Source organism: Paramisgurnus dabryanus, chromosome 6 (genome assembly GCF_030506205.2).
Source record: "Paramisgurnus dabryanus chromosome 6, PD_genome_1.1, whole genome shotgun sequence".
NCBI lineage: Eukaryota > Metazoa > Chordata > Actinopteri > Cypriniformes > Cobitidae > Paramisgurnus > Paramisgurnus dabryanus.
Window position 1 is genome coordinate 36,934,252 of NC_133342.1, and position 18,399 is coordinate 36,952,650.

Genomic DNA, 18,399 nt, shown 5'->3' on the forward strand with positions numbered 1-18,399 from the left:
AACTTATCAAATGTGCCCATCTGTAAACTTTGAACAATCTTGTTTTAACAGCATAGATAAGCATAGATAAAAGAAAACAAAGACACCTTGCACAGAAAAATAACAGAGTTGCCTAATAAAATGACACATGTCAGGAGCAAACATTGAAGCTATCAAAGTGTTTTATGGTCCTTGACCAGCTGTCATCCAGGAATGTACAGAATCTTGATATTGGTTTCCTGGAACGTATAACTGTAACATGACAATATCCTATATAAGAGCCAAACACAGCTGCCTGTGAACTTGTATCAGCTCAGCACTACACACTAAAGGTATGTTTGTACTCCATTAATTAACAATGCTCTACAGTAATAAGAAAAAATGCTTTATTGATATATCAGATACAGTAATTGATATATGAATAATCCCTGAATTTTAGTTTTTATGTTATTATATGGTTATTATAAATCAAATTAAATACATTTAGTGCAGGAATTATCTTTTGATCAGTGAGGTCTAATAATTCATATGACAATCATCCATTAGTCATTTGATCATTGTGGTTTCTGCTTTCAGTAATGATGAAGGTTCTGCTGCTGTCATTGGTTCTCGCACTGCTGTTGGCTGATGGTGAGTCTCAATAGATGAAACCAATCTGTGCTGTTTTAATTCTACACATGATAACTCATGTTTCTTTGCACAGTTATTCCTATAATTGCCAGAAAAAAATAATTTTATTAGGCCAAAAATATGTTTGAAATATATGCTAGGTAAACCTAAATATATTTTTATTTGAAAATATATGTTTTAACCTTTATATATTTGCATATATTTCAGGGGCAACAAATACATTTCAAATTTTCGATCTCATACGGCAAAAAAATTCCTTTCCAAAATAAAAATGTTTTTACAAAATGTATAAAGTATAAGTATGTCATATAGTGTAAGAAAGGGACAGCACTCACAGTTCAAATTGCAAAATAGCGTTTAATCGCCCACAACGAACGTTTATCGCCATTACACGCTGAAGAAGGGCGTTGTGGGCCGAGAAACGTTCGTTGTGGGCGATTAAACGCTATTTTGCAATTTGAACTGTGAGTGCTGTCCCTTTCTTACACTATATGACATTATTTACATTGAGGGATTCAGCACCCAGTTTAATTTATTCCAATCATCAGTAAGTGTGAGCGTGTTGTTGCATAGAAGAGTAAAGTATAAGTATAAAATGAATAAGTATGTATAAAATATAACATTATAAGTATGTTTTTGCAGTTGAGCAGTTTAAATTGAATTTTAATAACATACAAAGTTTTTCTTCCAATTAACATAAATGCTTTAAAATATTTCAATTATATTTGAAAATATATTTTTTTGCTGAATGGTTTATGTTCTGTTAAGTATTCTGATTGTGTGAACAAAGTCCCCGTTGTTCGTGTTGTCACTGCAAAACTCAGTTAATCTCTCTGTGTGTGATTTATGATGTCTTGCACTGATTGTCTTATTGTGTTGTAGGATTTGCTTTGAAATGTTATAAATGTGTTCCTGGCACACCTGGTGGAAGTTGTGTGACCACGAAAGAGACTTGTGGTTATAAAAAAGATACCTGTGTATCTGCCAGATTCTTAACCTCTCCTTGTGAGTTTACACTCATCTGTATGCAATTGATTTTAAAAGAAACACACATATAGGTGCTAGTCATATAATTAGAATATCATCAAAAAGTTGATTTATTTCACTAATTACATTCAAAAAGTGAAACTTGTATATTATATTCAGTTATTACACACAGACTGATATATTTCAAATGTTTATTTCTTTTAATTTTGATGATTATAACTGACAACTAAGGAAAATCCCAAATTCAGTATCTCAAAAAAGTAGAATATTACTTAAAACCAATACAAAGAAAGATTTTTAGAAATTTTGGCTGAAAAGTATGAACTTGAAAAGTATGAGCACTCAATACTTAGTTGGGGCGTCTTTTGCATGGATTACTGCAGCAATGCGGCGTGGCATGGAGTCGATCAGTCTGTGGCACTGCTCAGGTGTTATGAGAGCCCAGGTTGCTCTGATAGTGGCCTTCAGCTCTTCTGCATTGTTGGATCTGGCATATCGCATCTTCCTCTTCACAATACCCCATAGATTTCTATGAGGGTCAGGCGAGTTTGCTGGCCAATTAAAAACAGGGATACCATGGTCCTTAAACAAAGTACTGGAAGCTTTGGCACTGTTTGCAGGTGCCAAGTCCTGTTGGAAAATTACATCTGCATCTCCATAAAGTTGGTCAGCAGTAGGAAGCATGAAGTGCTCTAAAACTTCCTGGTATACGGTTGCGTTGACCATGGACCTCAGAAAACACAGTGGACCAACACCAACAGATGACATGGCACCTCCAACTGACTTCTCACTGACTGTGGAAACTTTACACTGGACCTCAAGCGACGTTTATTGTGTGCCTCTCCTCTCTTCCTCCAGACTCTGGGACCCTGATTTCCAGAGGAAATGCTAAATTTACTTTGATCAGAGAACATAACTTTGGACTACTCAGCAGCAGCAGTCCAGTCAGAGACGCTTCTGACACTGTCTGTTGTTCAAGAGTGGCTTGACACAAGAAATGCGACAGCTGTAACCAAAGTCTTGCATACACCTGTGCATAATGCCTCTTGAAGCACTGACTCCAGCTGCAGTTTTGTTTCACAATCCTCTCCAGGGTGTGGTTATCCCTATTGCTTGTAAACTTTTTTCAACCACATCTTTTCCTTCCCTTCGCCTCTTTATTAATGTGCTTGGACACAGAGCTCTGTGAACAGCCAGCCTCTTTTGCAATGACCCTTTGTTTCTTGCTCTACTTGAAAGTTTTCCAAAAGAAGACCATTGACACCTTGCACAAGTCAGCAATCTTCCCTAGTATTGTGTAGCCTACAGATCTAGACTGAGAGACCATTAAAAGGCTTTGTCTGGTGTTTTTAAAAGCCAGGGGTTTTGAGTTAATTAGCTGATTAGAGTGTGGAACCAGGTGTCTTCAATATTAAACCTTTTCACAATGTTATAATTTTCTGAGATACTGAATTTGGGATTTTCCTTGTCAGTTATAATCATCAAAAGTAAAAGAAATAAACATTTGAAATATACTAGTCAACATTTGAAGTGGATCAAAAATGTTTATCAAAGTTGTCCTAAGACAAGAACGGGTATTGTGTATTGGTTTTAAGACAACTTTTAAGAAAGGTTTTTATCCTCTTCAAATGTTGACTAGTGTAGTCTGTGTGTAATGAATAAATATAATATACAAGTTTCCCTTTTTGAATGGAATTAGTGAAATAAATCAACTTTTTGATGATATTCTAATTATATGACCAGCACCTGTATGTCTATTTGTTAATTTGTATATGTTTTTTATGTTGCCTTGACTTCATTCATACATACTCAGTTACATTATTTTTAACTTCACTTTTACAACTTATACGTTATATTCATGATATATATGTAGGCATGCTCAAAATAGATTAATGAGGCCCATTTTGTTTTAGATATCTTTCATTTTCGAATCTTTGTTTCAGATTGTTTTCTATTCCATTGTTTTCCTCTAGATTCCCACTTCCGGAGGTGCATTTCAATGTCCGACTGCTTGATACTTCAGTCCAGTCCTTTAATATCTGTATCCAAATGCTGTCAAAAAGACCTGTGCAATTAAATATACAGGGCTCAACATACATTATATTTTATATATGAAGAAACAACTTAATTGGGAAGATTATTTATATAAGTAGTAATAATGATTAATTTCGGATGTTTTTGGGGTATTACAAGAAACGAATCTACAGAGCCTGCAAATAATGATGCGTTAGATGATTTTATACTACATTTATGATTTTTATACAACTAAATAATAGGTGCATGCTTGTTAGTATATACTTGTTAGTGATTGTGTAACTTTGGGCACTTTTTATTTATTAAATCATTTAAAATAAATTTGCATTCATGGAAAGTGTTGTTTCACTTGTTTTCTACATGCTATTAACCTTATGTAGTCAGCCTGATTCAGTCATAAAAAATATGTTTTGAAGCCATTTCATTTCTATCATTTATTTAGCATCACTTTGTAGGATGGGTATTTCTGGGAATGTTTAAGAAACTCTTACAACTGCAAGATTATTTTTAATTTTAACAATATAATTATAATAATGAAAATTTTAAACCAAAAAAGACAAAACAAAAATTATAAAAGTCTACCAACCATTTTAATTTTTAGGTGTTCATATTACTGTGTGCTTATCTCTCATTTCTTGCTACAAATATACTTTTCAAGAATTGTTTTTATGTCTAGTGTGTTACCAGGGCTGTAGCCGGAGCATAATGCTGTTTTCCTGGACAACATGTCCTGGGCTGGGTTTCCCGATAACGATTGAACTTAGCACTTAAGAGTGCTTTCTACGAGCTACTTAACGAACATTCGTTGTTCATTTACGTGCGTTTCCCAAAGATGCACGTATAACAATCGTTCACAGCTGGGTTTTAAGTGCTACTTACGAGTCGCTATCAGTTTGTCAAGTGCTGAAATGTCACCAATAGAATGACTCAAATTTGTAGCAGAAGCTTGTTTAGGCTAATGATCTTTTGCCGATGTGCACTAACATTTTTTATATTATTATTCATAATTGTTCAATTGTTTATATGAAATGTTTTAATAATTTGTGCATAATGAAATATTATTTTCCGTATTTAGTTAGGTCCCACCGTGAAATGCATTCTGCCTTTTATATTATAGTTTAGATAATTATTATTATAATTTGTTTTTATCATCTATGTTTATTTATTATTATGGATTATAGCATTTTACTGTAAATATTTATTTGGTTTCTTTAATTAGATGCCATTTCCCTTCAAAAACAAATTAGATGAATTATAGCAGCAATCGGTAGGAACCATTTATCAATTTGCTAGTAGGCTACCAACTGTTACCAAAATACAAAAAAAAACTTTTACCAACTTGTACCAAATACGTTTTTCTTCTTTATTAATTTATGTTTAGTCGTTTGAATTTGATTTCCCATTTGAATTTTTAATATATTATATTATATATTTAATATAAAATAAACAAAGAAGAACCCAATAAATAAATATAGCATATATTTAAAACATTACATTATCGTCGTCATTGCATGAGTGCAATTTGCTGGTTGTCCTGCAGGTACCTTGTAACTCTGTTGTCTTACGATGCACTTAAGAATTAACGATTACTCCAGACCACTCGTAGATCTACGATGATTTTCAAGTGCTACTTAAGTTACGAAGCTTTTGGGAAATGGCCCGTAATTCTAAGATGATTCGTACGATCGTTTTTAAGATCTACTTAGCCTTACGATCCCTTTGGGAAACCCGGCCCTGGAAGCTACCATATGAGTTTTGAAGTGAGCTGTTGTTTGCAAATCGCAATCTCACCACTAGATGCCGCAAAAATCTACACACACCGCCTTTAAATGATTTCCTGGCAGTTAGGGTTCAAGGCATTTCCCTTATCTTCAAATTCTAATGTTGACCGGTATGAACTAAAAAATTCAGGGGGCCCCTGAAAAAATATAAATGTAGGCCCCCACCACCCATACCATATAGGCCTACTCTATAAAGATATAAGCACGTCCGACATGCAACCTTATAATGATTTCTTACAAAATAACAAAACAGAAATACAAATGTGGGTTTTGACTGAACATCAGGTTAGGGGTTTCTGGTTTTCCCAAAGGAGTTTTTTTTACCACATGACCACTGTCGCCCTGCTTACTGGGAGACTGCTGACATTAGGGTAATTTAGGAATTTCTTTTGTACATTATGTAAATACCGCTTTCATTATTATAATCCAATTACAATTTTAAGATTTCCCTACTACACATTCCTCCGGTTTCACAGTTTTAAGGCTAGTCTAAAACACATGTTTGAGCTGATAACCTGCACTGACAAACCCAGTGGGGCGGCACAGTGGCTCAGTGGGTAGCACTGTTGCCTCACAGCAAGAAGGTTCCCAGTTCAAGCCTCGGCTAGTGCAGGTGGCTTTTCTGTGTGGAGTTTCTGCATGTTCTCCCTGTGACAGCGTGGGTTTACTCCGGGTATCGAGTTTCCTCCCACAGGCCAAAAACACGCAAGTTAGGCAAATTGGAGATACCAAATTGTCCCTCCCCCAACTTGTGTATAAATCAACTTGTCTGAATAATCTTGTGTATGGATTACCTGGTTCTCGCCATGAATTTAGCCGTAGATGCTGGAATGGCGTTAAGAAATAAAGGAAGAAGAAGAAACGCAAGCGCAAAGCGCAAGTGACTTTGTGGGCGGACCTTGGGCGCTGTTGCTATTTTCCCGGCGGGAGAAATAACTCTTGCGCCAGGCGCAAATCAATAAGGGGTTGGTCTGAAGTAGGTTCATTATTCATAGGTGTGGTTTTGCCGTAACGTCAAATAAACCAATCAGAACGCTATCCAACATTCCCTTTAAACGCAAGTGCGCAAGTTCCATGGCGGGTTGCTATTATTATGATGGATTTACCAGGCGCACGCCAGGAGCGGTTCACAGCCGAGGAGACCGACGTTCTTGTAAGAGCAGTCAAAGACAGAGAAGTTGTTTTGTATGGGGATGGGAGAAACCCGGCCAAATCAGCGTCGGTTAAACAGGCATGGGAGGAAATAGCCACAATTGTCTCATCAGCTGGCATCCCCAGGACATTGCGCCGCAAGCGCTACAATGATGTCAGGAGACGGGGGAATCCCAAGCTTGCCAGCATAAATCGGGCACGCCGTGTAACGGGAGGTGGATCTGCCTCTACACAGGACCTGACGCCAGCAGAGGACATCGCTGCGTCCACCCTCACCGCTGAAAGCCAAGAAACGCAAGCAGTCCAACCCCAAAGTACACTTACAAATCAAGTTCACATACATTAAGGTTTCTTATGAAAACATTTTAATTATTATTTACATAAAATAAACGTAATAAAGCCACACAACAAACTTATGAAAATATTTAACTCATTAATTGCATGATAATTTTTTAACGCAGCCACACAAAATAAATAAAAACTATCACCACAATGCTCACCACAATGATTTCCCTTATCTCATGTGTTTATATTTTTTATTGAAACAATTTATGATTTGCAAAAATAACTGTTGCATCTGTGTAGATTAGATAAGCAAAGTGTGTGCACGTTATGCACGCTATACATTATAGTCAAGCATGCGCCCTTAAAATAGCATAATGAACAATGCACAACTGACTTTAGACTAGTTTTTTTTCTGGTCAGTGGCACAATTGTTTTTTGAAACTGCAAAAAAGCATCAGGGATGGTTTGCGCTGGAACATGCCTACTTTTTTATACTTTCCAAGGAGCGCATGTTCATTCCCTTGTTTGCCGACATGCGTCTGTGGAGGAAAAAACCCGCTGTGCGCCGGTGCAAAATACGAATGATACATGCGTCACTGACAAAGTAAATTGCGCTGGGTGCAAGATAGGGGCCTATGTGTCATTTCGGGTTGATTTTGTGTTCAAATTAATAAAAAGGACAAAACAAAGTATGTTGTTCCAAAAACACAGAGATGTGTCAAGTTAAGGACAACACATTAGATGTTTTAGATTTTAACACATTCATTTTAAGAGGGTGTTGGAAAAAGAAATGTTATTGAGTTTATTAACACATATTCAAACATTTAATTGGAAATTTCTGAATGACTGGATCATGCAAACATAGACATACAAAGTGTTTGTGACCTTGTTTTTAGCTCAATACTATAACTTGATAGGTAAGCCAAACTGTTCATGGATCCCATTCACTTCCATAGGAAAAACAAATACTATGGAAGTGAATAAGGTCCACGAACAGTTTGGTTACAAACATTTCTCAAAATATCTTCCTAATTTCTTTCTCTGAATAAAGAAATTTATACAGGTTTGTAACGAAATGAAAGTGAGTAAATGATGACAGAATTAAAATTTCTATTAAAGAACTATCCCTTTAACACTGGATTCCTGGAAATTCCTGAAACATGACAGTAGCCTACACTGTAAAAAGTGAAACATTGGATTAAACTAATAAAATTGAAGTAACCATTCACAATAAAGATTTTACATTGATCTTATGTTCAGAAACCATTCAGTTCAAACTAATTTTTTGCATTTCATGCAAACTCTTTTCTGAATTTGGTGTAAATCAAATATTTTAAATTGGCTTAAATTAAGAAAAAATTTAACATTACACGTCCCAGATAGCAAAATTGCTGTGGCCCAGTTCTGGCTCACATCTGACACTTTCATCTGGTCCACCTTTGGCATGGAATGATGGCACTTGAGCGGTCCACTTCTTTTTTCCAGAACTTTGCCACAAGCAAGCCATAGAAATGCCACATGTCAGCGAAGCACAAAGCAAATAATGCAGATCTGACCCAAATCCGGGTAGTAGTTGATATAAATTCTTGCCCAGATTCGGCCCACACCTGGCATGATTCATGGCACTTGTGTGGTCCACTCCTGTTTAACACATCTCAACCATGAGCAAGCCAGTGCGATGCCACAATCAGAGTATAAATCTCAACCATGGTGACTATTAAATGAAAAACTTCATGCTGCAATGCATGCTGGGTATTAACAAATTACAAATCTCATCCGGGACTCCCAGCATGCATTGCAACATGGATAAATAATTAACTTTTTACAATTTTCTTTGTCACCATGGTTGAGATTCATAGTCTGATTCTTGATGTTTGTACGTCCCAAATATACAGCGGTTAATTTTTGCTAAAGTTTCTATAACTCCTTAATATCAAACTGCTGTGAAAGTGCTGGACTTCATACATATTATTGACAGATAAAAACTCTTAAAAGTAAACCAATTAATTAGATTATGATTGTTACCATTATATACCAACCACCAGAGAATTACAACTTTATTGTAAATAATTTTACACTACCATAACAAATGTGTTTTATACACACAAAGTAAGGCAACCACGGAACTTCTTATAAATAAGTCAAGGGTCCAACTAAAACAAACACTAATCACAATAATGGTGACTTAAAATTAAACAACGCATCAACATCTAACCCTAATAAGTGAATTTTGCTTTCTACAGCAATATTTTTACTGTTTTCAGAAATAATGTTTTATAAAATAATAAAATGCAATGTTTCTCTTTCATTTACATAACAAGCAAACAAGTCAATATACAAACAGTTGATATTTAAAACATTTTTGGGAACTTTCAGGGAACGTTCTTAGAACTTTTTTCTGTTAGCTGGGTATATGAATCACTTCAGACTCACACCCACATGAGCCAGTGCCTAATGTGCAATATCTTTGCCAAAACTGGCCCTGATGCTTCTTTATACAGCTGGGCCACATTTGCAACATCATATGTGGGCCACTTCAGACTCACACCCACATGAGCCAGTGCTTACTGTGCTACATGTTTGCCAAAACCGGCCCGGATAAGTTTTAAAAGAACTGGGCCACATTTGCTACATCATATGTGGGCCACTTTAGACACACACCCACATGAGCCGGTGCTTACTTTGCCATATCTTTGCCAAAACTGGCCCAGACCTATTTGTAAAGAACTGGGCCACATTTGCTGCAAAATGTGAGGGCCACATTTGGTTTATTCCAAGGTTAGGCCGTTTCTGTTGTGCAGCATTTTTGCCAAAGGTGGCCCACATGTGATTTGATATATTTGGCCCATTTTTGCTATTTTACATGTGAGCCACTTTAGGTTCACATCCCTTTTATTCGGGCCATAAGAAGGCCAGCAGTGCCGCATCTTCGCCTGAAGTGGCCCACATGTGCTTGCTATCTGGGGTCACGTACTGTATTGAGGTGATTCATTTAAGGTTAATTGTCGGCAGAGAAATGCAATATACTCAAGCCTTAGTAATGAAAACAACTTTTTTACAACATTCAGGGCGAGAAAATATTTTTTCCTTTCATAATATCCGTTCAATCAGTCTATATAATATTATCTCTATTACATAGGTCACGCTAGCCTGTAAACCTGGCTATAGGTAAAACGGTGACAGTCACCTTATAAAAACTGAACTACCTTATAAAAATTATAGTGTGAGTGCTGAAATAAAGGGAAAGGATAACGCAGACATGCAATTTTGGTTAATTCCCCCTTACCTGAAAAACGGGTTCTGTTCATGTTGTTCAGCAGATAACCGTCGACTCGGTCTCTCCCAGAAGAACTCTCTCGAGTTTTTATCTGTGCGCATGCGCAAACCGTGCTTAATCTAATAAAAGCAGTTTGATCGAATCTATAATTTGAATTTCATTGTTATGTTATAAATTATATTGTATCAATCTAATAAAAGTAGTTTGATCGAATGTATAATTTGAATTTCATTGTTATGTTGTAATTTATATTGTATCAATCTAATAAAAGACGTTTGATCAAATGTATAATTTGAATTTCATTGTTTTGTTATAATTTATATTGTATCAATCTAATAAAAGTCGTTTGCTGGGTAAGACTAAAAATTAGTCACAACTCTACATCTTGGATTTAAACAGGTGTAGCCAGTGTTAGCCTGCAACACATGGGAATAAAGTGCTCTTTGTATACTGATCATCAGGCCTGGATTAACACAGTAAAGTGCCCCAGGGTGACCAAATTTCAAGTTCCCCCCCCCCAGAAAATTATACATTATATATATATATATATATATATATATATATATATATATATATATATATATATATATATATATATATATATATATATATATATATATATATATTATATTGAACTCTAGTCATTCAGGGCTCCAGACTAACTTTTTTGTTATTGGGAGCACTGTAGCCCCTGACTGAATTTTTTTGAAGTGCTAGCAGAAAATTTAGGAGAAATATATTTCTGATTCTCTAGCAACAGGGTTCATTCGTCCTTCCTCTTCTCAAGCGGGGGCGGGTTCTTTTTGTTGTTAAGAAGGATGGATCCTTGCGTCCTTGCATTGATTACCGGGGGTTGAACAACATTACGGTAAAGAATACTTATCCTTTGCTGTTAATGTCTTCGGCCTTCGAGAGGTTTCAAGGAGCATCTGTCTTCAAAAATTGGATTTACGTAATGCTTATAATTTGGTCCGCATAAGGGAGGGGGATGAATGGAAAACTGCCTTTAACACCCCTAGAGGCCATTTTGAGTACTGCGGGATGCCCTTCGGATTATCCAACTCGCCAGCGGTTTTCCAAGCACTCGTTAATGACGTGTTGCGAGACATGGTCGATCAGTTTCTGTATGTCTACCTGGATGACATACTTATTTTTTCTTCGTCTCTCCAGGAACATGTGCAACAGGTACGACGAGTGCTTCTCAGATTGCTAGAGAATGGGCTTTTTGTCAAGGCGGAGAAATGCGATTTTCATGCACAGTCTGTTTCTTTTTAAGGGCACATCATTTCAACTGAGGGTGTCCGTATGGATCCGGAGAAGGTTAAGGCTGTGGTTGATTGGCCATCTCCAGAGTCTCGCAAGGCCCTGCAGAGATTTCTGGGGTTCGCAAATTTTTTCCGGCATTTTATTCGCAATTTCAGCCAACTAGCCGCACCTCTGACTGTCTTGACCTCCCCTAGTACGGTGTTCAGGTGGTCGGATGCAGCTCAGACTGCATTCTCCAAACTGAAAGGCTGCTTCGTTTCAGCCCCGATTCTCGTGGCCCCTGATCGTAAACGCCAGTTCATAGTGGAGGTCGATGCGTCAGATGTGGGGGTAGGAGCCGTGTTATCTCAACGCACACCTTCGGACGGGAAGGTGCATCCCTGCGCGTTTTACGCTCATCGATTATTGCGTGCCGAACGTAATTATGACATTGGTAATCGGGAGTTGTTGGCAGTTAAACTAGCACTGGAAGAATGGCGTCATTGGCTAGAGGGGTCGGGTGTGCCCTTCATAGTTTACACTGATCACAAGAACTTAGAATACATCAAATCTGCTAAACGTTTGAACTCTAGGTAGGCTCGGTGGGCTTTATTTTTCAGTCGTTTCGATTTCACTTTGTCCTACCATTCGGGTTCTAAGAACACCAAACCTGATGCTTTATCCCATATTTTTGAGCATTCCGATCGTGTTTCCACTCTATTTTACTATGAGACTCTATTCATCTCCACGCTCTCATGGGAGATCGAATCGAAGGTTACTAAAGCCTTAGAAGGGGTAACGCCCCCGGCCCGTTGCCCACCGAACCGTTTATTTGTGCCAGAGGGACTGAGATCAGACGTACTTAAATGGGGTCATAATTCCAGTATAGCTTGCCGTCCAGGGGTCAATCGAATCAAATTTTTGTCAAGCAACGATTTTGGTGGCCAGGGATGGCTCGCGACACACACGACTTTGTGTTGGCTTGTTCGGTTTGTACTGTGGGAAAGTCGTCTAATCGTCCTCATGATGGGTTACACAGACCGCTGCTGGTCCCTTCGAGACCCTGGTCCCATATTTCGCACGGTTTTATAACCGCCCTCCCACCCTCCCAGGGCAATACAGTGATTTTAACCGTATTGACCGATTCTCGAAGGTGGCACATTTTATACCCTTGCCCAAATTGCCTTCAGCCAAGGAGACAGCGGTCGCTATCGTTGATCACGTATACCGGTTACATGGCCTCCCGATAGACGTCGTCTCCGATAGGGTCCCCAATTCATATCCAAATTTTGGCGAGGGTTCTGCAGGTTGCTAGGGGCTACGGTTAGTCTGTCTTCGGGGTTTCATCCTCAAACCAATGGCCAAACCGAGCGAGCCAATCAGGACGTGGAAAGAGTGTTGCGATGTTTGGCTTCCAACAATCCTTCCTCTTGGAGCCAGCAACTCTCTATGGTGGAGTACACACACAATTCATTACCAGTGTCAGCCACGGGCCTATCTCCGTTTAAGTGTAGCTTAGGGTACCAACCACCTTTATTTCCCAGTCCGGAGTCCGAGGTCGCGGTTCCCTCCGCACACGCTTTTGTCCAGAGGTGTCGTCGCACTTGGAGTAGAGCACGCGAGGCTATACTCCAAGCTAGACAGCGCACCAAGGCTAAGGCCGACCGCCACGGGTCAAAGCCTCCCGTTTACGTCGTGGGTCAAAAAGTGTGGCTTTCAACTCAGAATATTCAGATGCGTTCCGTCTCGAATAAGTTGACTCCCAAATTTATAGGCCCTTTCTCTGTTGCTAAAATCATTAATCCAGTAACAGTCCGCCTTAACCTACCCCCTGTGTACAGAAAACAACTGAGCGCATGGTGACATAAAACTATATACGCGTCATGCAAATGAGCGTTTAAAACCCGATCGCACATTCCGTAGTTTTGTCATGGGTGCCCGCACATACGCGAGTACATTTTGGCCGCAATCTGGAGCCCTTGGTGCCCCCCATTGCCTGGTGCCCCAGGGCACACAGCAAAATCCCCAGTGTTAAATTAACACTGCTCGGTGTTTATATAATCCACACCAAGATTGGTGTTAAAAAACACTAAATCAGTGTTAAAGTTAATAAGATAATGAAGTGATTGAGTCATTAATAGTGAACACCTGCTGGTCATTCCGTGTCAAATCAACTCATTTTTGGAATTGTTCCTGTCTTAAAAATTTTATTTTGTTGACTCTTTTTCTGGAGAAAGTAATACTAAAATGAGGAAGAAAGCCAAATTATTAAATGCAATACAGTAGATGAAATCACCATTGTTAAATGAACACTATCATCATCTCTATTACAATTTGCTTGCAGAGTTACATGGATAATAGGTTTAACTTCTAAAGAACTGCTGTAAATCTGGTTAATAAAGTAAGTCACCATTGCTCCGATTAGTGTTTCCTTTAGTTGGGTACTTGGGTCTTGAAGTTTAGTGTTAGTTTTTGTCACCAGGTGACGATTCGTGAGGGCGGAACCAAAAGTATGGAAGGTGGGTTTGCTAACCGCTGTGCAGAGCTGTGTACGTGCTTTACACTGTTCCCTTAGGGAAGGAAGCGGGAGTCGTTGAAGGTGTAACTGGAAGGAAAGAGAAGAGAGGTGACTGGGTGAAGTGTGATTGTTATACTGACGTGACAGGATTAAGTCAACAGGAGGGAGTTACAGAGCATCTGTGAAGAGCTGGGCACGTGAGTACCGCATACAACTCTGCTAGTGTTTGTAATGAGGTGTACCCGAAGCGGGTTGTGAGCGTGGTGCTTTATAGCGGCCCTACGGGGAGAGGAAACGTAGGTGAGCCGGGAACTAACATCTAGGCGAGTGGGAGATCTCTGCTCGGAGTTCGCCCCCGCTTTCACGTGAGTACCACTGCCATCAGGGTCTAAATTAGGTTTGGAAGTTTCCTCGACCAAGCGACCGGCCCCACCGGACGAGTACAGGGTGGGCGAGCCGAGCGAGGCGCAGTCCATACGACGAAGAGGTCCCGCGGTCACTACTACAATCCTCTCCTTTTTGGTGTGGAAATTGTACCCAACGAATCCCCTCTCAGGGACCTTGGTCGAGCTGAGCACCTGTTTGGAGTCACGTAACGTATGGAAATTGCTGTGGGTGAGTCTGGACTTTACTTTGTGGGTGTGTGCACTAAGAATTGCTGTGTGTGCTGTGTTGGTAGAACCAGGTGCCGCCCTCAGTCCAGGAGTATCCTTGGGAGGACACCAGCGCGTTGTGGTCATCCCAGCAGAAGGAGAACCAATCTGTAAGGTGGGACCTCCGGTGCGCCAGCCGTGATTCATACTCATCCCGAGCGTGGGCAGTAGGGAAGCCTAGCAGGCCGCCGTGTGAGGAAAAGAAATGCACGACACCTGCTGTGTGGCGCTGGGGGTCATTCCGTAGTGCAAGTGCAAGCGCATCCATCATCCCTGTACGGAGCCTCGTCGAGAGTTCGCCCCAGTCAGTACCCCCAATACTAGAGTGGAGGGAAAGGAACTAGGGAAGCGTTCAGGCCGTACGCATCATACCCGGCGCCCCCTTGTGTGTAGTCGGCGCCTTGCGGATCCGCTGCCCCCGGGACACGTGTTTGGTAAGAGTGAGTTTTAGGAGTATTACCTTACCTGTGTGTGATGCAGCTTACCTTTGTCTTCTAGCCGCTGTGAAAAGGAACGTACAAGGCCCAGTGTATTAACCCTCTTACCTGTGTGTGAAATATCTTACCTGTGTGTGAAATATCGTACCTGTGTAAAGCAGCTCACCTCTGTCTTCTAGCCCGCTGTGAAAAGGAACGTACAAGACGCAGTGTATTAACCCTCTTACCTGTGTGTGAAATATCTTACCTGTGTGTGAAATATCGTACCTGTGTGAAGCAGCTCACCTCTGTCTTCTAGCCCGCTGTGAAAAGGAACGTACAAGACCCAGTGTATTAACCCTCTTACCTGTGTGTGAAATATCTTACCTGTGTGTGAAATATCGTACCTGTGTGAAGCAGCTCACCTCTGTCTTCTAGCCCGCTGTGAAAAGGAACGTTCAAGACCCAGTGTAATAACCCTCTTACCCTCGTGTGCAATATCTTACCTGTGTGGTGCAGCTTACCTCTGTCCTCTAGCTCGCTGAGAAACGGAACGTACAAGACCCAGTGTATTAAGCCTCTTACCTGTGTGTGAAATACTTTACCTGTGTGGTGCAGCTTACCTCTGTCTTCCAGCCCGCTGTGAGGAGGAACGTACAAGACCCAGTGTAGTAAGCCTCTTACCTTTGTGTGTAATACCTTACCTGTGCGGTGCAGCTCACCTCTGTCTTCTAGCCCGCTGTGAAGAAGAACCACGCTACGAAAAGGAGCACAAAGGTCCCGGTGAGACAAACCTCTTTACCCCTGTCTGGATCACCTTGCCTGTGGACGTCTTCCATCTGGTTCCTCCGGCACGGCCCGAAGGGGACGTCAGGAACCTCAAGGGGACAGAGAAGGACACAATTATCTCAGACCAGTGGCAGGAACAGGTACCAACGAAATCTTCAAACGCAGCACTAATTAGACTTTCCTGTTTTGCCTCCAGGAGAAGCGGAGGGCGCCACGGATAGCAGGGTCCCTCTGGGAAAGGAGTCCTAGCCCCCGCTGCACTCGAAGTGGTCCTGGAGACAGAAGAAGAGTTACTTTTAAATTTCCCTTCCCCCTTTCCCCTTTCCTTTTAAATATTTAATAAAGTGTTATTTTAATATTAGTATACTTGTCTGTCTGGTCATTGGGGTGGTCTTGGGGTGGAAACTAGGAAGGGGCGTGACCTTGTTTAGCTATCTTTGGGTCCGCCCCGGCCTGTGACATTTTCTTCTGCTAACTGTGGCAGTGTGTCTATAAAACACATCTGTTAAAGCAGAGGAAGATAAGAGAAATTAAGTCTATTACTGTTACTATGTTAATTAGTAGTAAAAGTTTTGGGATTCAATGATATCATAAAAAAGTAATCACTGAATGTAAGTGTTTAATTTATGTCCTGCCAACGCTGTGAGGCTCCCATGAAATCCAACAGTGCTGTAAAAGTCCACATACCCTGAAGAGTTAAATATTGTTTACCCAAATCTAATCTGTGGTGTTAGTCAGACACACTGAGACATCAACAATCAGCCTATAAAACACAATCATGGTGACAATCAACAACAAAGCTTCATGCCGCAATGCATGCTGGGTACCAGGATTGTAGAAAACTCAATCATACATCCCATCATGCATTGCAACATGACAAAAATTTAGCAACTTTCTTACCATTAACTGTCACCATTGTTGAGATTTGTATCAGAAATCATGAAGTCTCTCTTAAGCAAAAAACAACAACAACAACAAAAACACACTAAAGCATTACGGCAGTCTTATACAAAACAATGTCATTTGCGTAGAGCTTTTTATATGTCTGTTTCTACATAATTAATTTGTGATCAAATGTTTTAATGATTTGCAGAGTAGAATATAATAAAAATAAACTGAGAAGGTCTGGAAAGTTTTCCCTCTACATATAGCAATGAACAAGTGGTCTTACTAAAACATTGTTGCTATTGCTAAAAGAGGAGAGTTAGATCAGTGAAGGTCAAGGGACAAATGCCTAACTAAATGAAACACTAATCACAGTAATGTTGACTTCAAATGAACTCATAACAAACACAAACTTAAGATTTAATGTGCTACATTTTGTGATAAATGTCTATTTGACTTGTGAGACATCACATCAGAAAGAAGATTTGTCTACTAAATCACGCGTGTGGATGCTGGAATAGTTGAGCACTTGTATTTTGTTCTGACAGCTGTTTAGAAGTCAAACTTATCCATTTAGAAAATAACTCTGCAAGTTATCATTTTATTTTTCAAACAGAGATGCTGATAGAGAGGCAAACGTGAAAGATTGCAGCTTTTGGAGGCATACACCCAACAGTATTCATCTATTGCATTTAATAATTTGTCTTTCTTTATTATTTTAGTATTTTCTCCAGAAAACGAGTTATCAAAATAAAAATTTAGAGACAGGAAAATGTCCAAAATGTAACCGATTTGAATGACCAGCAGGTGTTCACCATTAATGTCTTAATCATCACTTCATTATCTCATTAACTTTAACACTGATTCAGAGTTATATTTTTAACACCAGTCTTTTTTAACACCGATCTTGGTGTGGATTATATAAACACCAGTGTTGATTTAACACTGGTAGAGTTAATTTAACACTGGGGATTTTCCTGTGCACTCGCCCAATCCGGTCTATGGATAATCCAGCCCTGCTGATCATACATCAATCATTTCAATCACAATTTACACTGAAACATCTAAACATACAATACTGTTCAAAAATCTTATGCCACCATGCCATTTGTTGTGTTTGCAATGGTAAAGTGATCATAAATAATTATTTCTCAGTCTCTTTATTAGAATACAATTAGAAAATACAGACAATTTGTATGTAGTATTAAAAACAGTGTAGTATAAGCTGAAGGGGATAATCTCCTTCCACTTCAGAAATAGCCTGGCTTTTGCACAGTACTGTTTACTTTTCTGAATGGATTGGTTGTGTAAGTGAGGCACACCATTACATTAAGATTTAATATTTCACGCAAGCAATAAGGTACGTGAGACTGTGCTGTATTGTGAATAAGTAATGGCTGAAGGGCATTGTTAGGCACGACCCGAAGTGGAGTTACTGTGGATTGCTGTCCTCATGTGGTGACCAGTTAACGGCCGCTTAAACAATTAACCGTCTTGTTCTATTTCCCTGTTCTCTCCTTAATTGCCTAAGTTAACCGTTTGACCAGTTTTCACTTGTTTGATTTCCTCTTTTATTCCCTGTTTGATTTCCTCTTTTTTTATTTGTATAAACAAACCTCTGTAAAATAAAGACCTTTACTATGGAGCGAACTGCACTTCTGTGTCTGTGTCATTCTCCCTGGTAACAGTTTCTGTATGCAACTGATGAATCCTTCTTGAAACTTAGTGAAGGGCAAAGATTTATCACAATTAATCATATACAAAATAA

At 39.5% G+C, this 18,399-nt stretch overlaps 1 protein-coding gene across 1 annotated transcript; it reads left to right on the forward strand.

Annotated features, from left to right (window-relative positions):
• The first annotated feature begins 208 nt into the window (after window positions 1–208).
• On the forward strand, window positions 209–3,998 carry LOC135767060 (CD59 glycoprotein-like). The gene is made up of 4 exons (XM_065276652.2): window positions 209–311; window positions 556–609; window positions 1,492–1,614; window positions 3,570–3,998. Exons 2-4 carry the CDS (start codon window positions 558–560, stop codon window positions 3,671–3,673), a joined length of 279 nt encoding a protein of 92 aa, XP_065132724.1. The 5' UTR covers window positions 209–311; window positions 556–557; the 3' UTR covers window positions 3,674–3,998.
• Window positions 3,999–18,399: the final 14,401 nt, after the last annotated feature.